General features: G+C 48.8%; 1 protein-coding gene across 2 annotated transcripts in view; it reads left to right on the top strand.

The window, feature by feature from the left end:
- Positions 1–5,242: 5,242 nt before the first annotated feature.
- EEA1 (early endosome antigen 1) overlaps positions 5,243–6,000 on the top strand; it is a 71,398-nt gene continuing 70,640 nt past the window's right edge. For both annotated transcript variants that reach the window (XM_416138.8, XM_004937623.5), the window contains exon 1: positions 5,243–5,359. In XM_416138.8, the coding sequence (XP_416138.4) occupies positions 5,336–5,359 (24 nt within the window). In that variant the 5' untranslated portion in view covers positions 5,243–5,335. The remainder of the gene's footprint in view (positions 5,360–6,000) is intronic.

The following is a 6,000-nucleotide window of genomic DNA, read 5'->3' as shown; positions in this document are numbered from 1 at the left end:
TGTTTGAATCAGTGCTCTATGAGCCTTCATATAGCTAGAAATATCTTGCTATTATATTTGTTTAGCTTTATGATTGAAATCAACCAGCTCATTCAGCTCATTCTTTTTTTGCAATTACTCAGAAAAGTGATCACAGCAATGCACATAAGTATTATCGCAATCATTATACATCATATTGAAAATCCATCTTTTGTTTCAGCTGTAACGAGAAGAGGCTGAATAGGATTTATTTAAATGATCAGTAGTAGTGACATCCCCTATAATCTATGTGACTGAGGGCTGCCCTGATTACTTCATTTGTAACTTGAAGTAATTTGCTGAAAAATCTTTGAAATGGCCTCAGACATGTCTAGAATAATGGAGAGAAGAAGTTTTTGTCTGAGACCCAAAGAAAGAGAAATTATATATGAATATATAAAAGCACATAACCAAAGTGAGCAGATAAGTAACCTCAAAGAATACGTTCCTTCTTTTTCCTATTTACCCATTTTTGGTGCCACTTGAAAGTGCCCAGGAAACGCGGCAGCATCTCCTTGAAGTGACGTAACTGGTGGTATCACTGCAGCTCTGTGGGGTGGGATTTGAAAGTCTTTGTTTTGTGACACGCTTTCAACTTGATGCAGAATAATTTCTTAGCTGAGGCATTTGGCAGGGCACTCTGCATGACTCAGCAGCAGATCTTCTCCATCTCAGATTCTGGTTATATTAATATCAGGCTTATTTTTTACATGAACTCATACATATTTCTCACTTAAGCCAAGAAAGCTACGTGGCATACTCCTCACTGTCTTGGGGAATGGGAAACGAAACCAACCGCTGCTGCATTTTTTTTGTTTTGTATAGAAATTATTATATTATTTATGACTTGGGTTAACTGGGGAGAGCTGTGCAAATCTAACAAGATTCAAGTTCTCTCACACCAGGTACAAGTCATGAATTTGAGCTCTCGAATTTGGTATTAGAGCTAGCAGTGCAATCTTAATTAGCACACCCACTTGTTACTCATTCGAGCGATTGCACAGTCTTGAAGGAGGCTCTCTTTTGCACAGGACGTGGCCTGTAGCTGTCAGCTCTTTGTTACAGGCATCACCGTAGATTCAGTGTGGCTCTAAAGCAGCTGAGGGAATGCACTCAGCCTGGCACAAGCAGGCTGAAGTACTGATGCGCTGCCAACTTCTTCAGTACCTGAAGTTAAGAATTGAAGAGCTGTTATTTTTCATATGTGTGAGAAAGGAATGGGTCAGGAAAGGTCAATGAACAGCTCAAACACAGACTATAACCACCCCAGAGGTTTGGCCTAGCTCCTTGATGAGGCAGAGGTGACATCCTGTGACTTTCAACACCCCACTATGTACCTTTGGAACCCACGGGGCAGTTCAAGTCTAAACCTAAAGGAGGTAGACATGTCTCAAAGTTAATTACATTTTTTTTTTGGTTTTGTGACAAATATGATGATTAGGTAGAGGTAAGAGATCCACATTTACACTACTGGAAAGATTTGCAAGCCAAGAAGATGTACAGGAGCTCCTGTGCAGATCTGGTCTGAAGACAGTGCAAATGTCTCATGTGCAGTGACTTTTCACCTTTATGTGTCACTGTTAAAATTACTTCTTGATGTACTGTGAGTCTTACTGATGTCTTATCCCAGCTGTCTAACACATTTCTCCATATCACCACTTTTCACCTCTTAGCTGTTTTCTGCCATTGGCCTCTTCAAGGTCATTGGTCATTTTTTCACAGAGAGGGTGGTGACACACTGGAACAGGTTGCCCAAGGAGGTTGTGGATGCCCCATCCCTGGAGGCATTCAAGGCCAGGCTGGATGTGGCTCTGGGCAGCCTGGTCTGGTGGTTGGTGACCCCGCACATAGCAGGGGGTTGAAAGTCGATGATCATTGCGGTCCTTTTCAACACAGGCCATTCTATGATTCTACAATTCTACGATTCTATGATTCTACAATTGGTGCCACCTGCAAGAATGATGAGTTTTAAGTGTAGTTTCTCAGCAAAATGAAGAAAACATGAATTCAAACAGCACTCTGCATATTTTGTTTGTGAATATTTGTAGTGAAAGGCTAGACTATCAGTAGCTGAAAAGTTCTTTTTCAAGGTAGTTTTTCCTTCCTAAATCTCCATTAGTCCATCCATGACTTTCTTAAATGACAGTTCTCAGTAGGTGTTTTGACGAAATGATGATTTGATTTAGGAACACACAACCCCCCATTTTTTTATGGAATACATGCTCCTGAACCATTTGGGGGAATCTGCAAATTCCTGATGCATGCTTTCTTGTGGTTTCACCAATGTTATAACCTATAATGTATCACTTATCTATGAATTACGGTTCTGCACTTACTTACTTAATCTTGAAGATAGATGGTTGGCAAGTTTTTAATACTCCTAATCTTTAATCTTATTATTTGCCTGTTCCATGGTTTTTGATGTGGATTCTTGACATATTACTTTTACCTACTAGCCATTATGGTTTTCAACATACAAATCCTTTAAACCATCTGTTCTGCGTGTTCAATTCATAGAGTTCAACCCAGGAGAGCCTCAGAAAAAGATGTGGGTAAATTTGAAAGACATTTGCCAAAAATAAATGAAGAACATAAAGTGACAGTCATAAATGTACAGTTAAAGAGCTAGGAAGAAAAACAAAAAACAAAACACAGAGACTTTCTAATGCCCTTTGTAAATAAGAAACCTAAAAGTAACATCTTGAAAACAGTGGGACACTTTTGCAGTGCAGCACAGCATGCACCCAAGGAGCTTGAGACGAAAAGATTTTGAGGTCAGGAACTTAACACAGAATCCCAGAGATCACAGAGTGGGTTGGGTTGGAAGGGGCCTTAAAGATCATCCAGTTCCGACCTCTCTGCCATGGGCAGGGCTGCTGAGCACTGGATCAGGCTGCCCAGGATCCATCCAACCTCACCTTGAACACCTCCAGGGATGGGGCACCCAGAGCTTCCCTGGGCAGCCTGTTGAAAACAATTATCCATACAAAAGCTGATAACATGCAGAACAGCAGCCCAGAACATTTGGAAATTTACAGGCTACAAGTCTACATACATGCGATATTGACATACCACACATTATTTTCTCAGTCATTGTGTTTGACGTGATGGTGACTCCTTACAGCCCTCAGTGATGGCAGAAGCTCACATGGGCATGGCTTTCTGTGAGCTGTGGACCAGGAATCATGGCTTTTATGGGCTTTTATGTGCATAGCCATGAGAAAAAAAAAGGCAATGATCTGTTGGAAGGCTTGGGAGGTGCTGCTGCATGCTGGGCCATTCTGAATACTGCTTATTCAGTCCGAGGATTGACTTTGGTTGTCTACTGAAATGCAGGCCTGCTGATTTCTGCAGCTAATCGTATGTGAGAGGCTGCTGTAGTTCAGACTGAGCCAGTGACTTATGTTCAGAGGATGAAGCACCCGCTTTCCAGCTGGAATGCCCAAGAAAGTCTCTGCCATGATTTTAGTCCAAGACTGTCAGCAATAGGCTCCATACAAAGGCGCCAAAGCCCTCACAAAGTTTACGAGGTTGGATGAAATGCAAATTTGCAACTCCCATGCCTGAGGGCATAAACCATATTTAAACGGCATGTGATTTCAGTATTTGCGCTGCACCTATGAACTCACAGGCATTAACATACACATAATAATTAAAAGCAAGGAATTCCACTTGAAATGGGACTGATGAAATCTTTTTTTCCTACACATCTGCCCCAAGGGTAAATTCTAATGTGCATTCTTGGTGTTTAGCAAAGGTGATCATGCTGCAGTCTTTCCTTTACGGGGGAATTCTAAAGGTTTCTCTCTCTTCCTGGTCATCTACTTAAATCTGTAGGAGCCCAGTGCCCCTGAGCCTCGATTAGCACTGTCATATTTGATGGAAATTGGCCAATGGATCCAGAAGTCACTGAGGGAATGATGGGGGACAGAGAGGTGCATAAATCCACAGAAACATCCACAGAAATACAGCACTGTGCATTGCCTTACAGGATTTGTTTAAGAACATCCTCCTGTGATGTAAGACTTCTCACCAGGATCCTCAACATTGCTCTAAGCACGCAGGAACTGCTAACCTGGGAGAGTACAAAGCATATTGCAAAGTACAGCAAGATCAACCCCTCTTCCCATTGTTAATCCCATGCAGAAAATTCAAATGCAGACCTTACCACTGCCACATAGTACAGCGTATTTTAAAGCTGCTTCATACTATAGACACAAAAATGGAAATGATCTGATGGATGTGACCAAAGACGTCACCCCTCAACAGCTGAAGCCATGACCCTACATGGTGTGTGCTCTTACGTGCCTTAACAGAGGAACAGCATCATGAAACACCAGGACCAGGAGCTGGGGAAACTCAGATGGGACACTTCATGTTGCTGTACTTCACGTCTTGGCTGCTGCATCTGAATCCTTCTTGTCACGTGCTCATAACTCACGCCAAATCCATGGATTTTAGAGTGCTTAGAAACATCAGCTTCAGAGTGGAAATGTTTTCAATCACTGTAGCACGAGTGGCATCTAATGTCTGCTATGTCCAGCGCAGTAAGTCACCAAGCAGGTCCATTATTTAATCATGACCCTTCGCCTTGCATTCAGTACATAAAAGCTGCAGCTTTAGAACCGACAGGAAATGGCAGCGTGTTCAGTTCTGCATGCTGGAGGCCGTACGGTGTTCCAGCCAAAAGCCACATAGGCGTTTTGCCTCAGCACCGGTTAAGCACAAACCCTTTCTGGACAGAACTGCTCGTTTTGGGGCAATTCTGTGTTTGACGGTACGTGTGTGGGAGCACAAGATTCTTTTCTGACATTTCAATGCGAGTCTAAGCGGCACTGCCACAAGGTAGCCCCTCCCGCCCCTGGCTCTATGGAAGCAATAAGGAATGAATTTCATTTCCAGTAGGTTTAGCTTCCAGTTGACTATCCAAACCACGGCGCTACTCCGCACTCGCAGTAACCGGCACGGCGGGCAGCGGGCGGGGCGGGGAGCTCTGTGGGACGGGGCCTCCCGCCAGCGGCGCTCCCTTCCCCCACTCCCCGCCGGCAGAGAAAGCTCGGCGGTGCCGCGGCTCCAGCCCCCGACAGCGGCTCCGTCCCTCGGCCCGGCCCGGCCCGGCCCTCTCCGAGGAGGGGCGGGTGCTGCCCGGCGCGGCGCGGTCCCGCCCCGGCGGCTGCTCCGCCTCCCTGCCGCCGCGGCTGTCACGGGGCGAGCGGGCCGCGCCGGGCTCCTGCGGGGCGGGGGCGGCGCTGCGCGGGGCCCCGCGGTTTCCTTTCGGCGTGGCCGCGACCGCCCGGCGGCACCCGGCCCCGCCACCATGTTCAGGCGGATCCTGCAGCGGGTAAGGCGGCGTGCTGCTCTGCGGCGGGGCGGCTCCCCCGCTTCCTGGTGACGGCCCGGCTCGGCGGCGGGGCGGGAGGCACCGGCCCGAGCTGCGGCGCTGCCCGGCCCCGCCGCGGGCGCGGAGTAGGCCGCGGGGGCGTCCCCGAGCCTCGCCGCCACGGGGTGGGCCCGGCTGGGGGCGGCGGGCGTGCAGAGCCGGGGGCCGCGCCCTCCTCGGGGGCGGAGGGGTCCCCGCCCGCCGCCGGGCAGAGCTCGGAGCCGGGGGGCGCGCCTCCATCGCGGCGCTCCGAGGGCGAACGGGCTCGTAACGTCGGCCGCTACCCAGCCGTCTCTCGTCTGGTCGGAACCGGCTTTTCCTGCGGGCCCGGCTGGGTGGAAAGCCGGGCTGCGGCATCTGCCCGCGGAGCCTCTTAGCTGCCCGCGGCCGAGAGGGCCGGGCCCGCGGCGCGAAGCGCGTTCGCGAGAGCGTGGGTGGGGGATGCGCGTGGTGCTCTGCGAGCTTCGTGCTTCCGAGGGACTGAGCGTGGTGGGAGGAGAGTTGCGAGCAGGGGGGACTTCGGCGCTCCCCTCATTGAACGTGGCCAGCGTTTAGCTGGATGCTGACTGCTCTGAGAAGTCACAGGCCTTCAAGGAGCGCTG

This window comes from Gallus gallus, chromosome 1 (assembly GCF_016699485.2).
Source record: "Gallus gallus isolate bGalGal1 chromosome 1, bGalGal1.mat.broiler.GRCg7b, whole genome shotgun sequence".
Lineage (NCBI taxonomy): Eukaryota > Metazoa > Chordata > Aves > Galliformes > Phasianidae > Gallus > Gallus gallus.
This window is presented reverse-complemented; position numbering and strand designations above follow the sequence as displayed.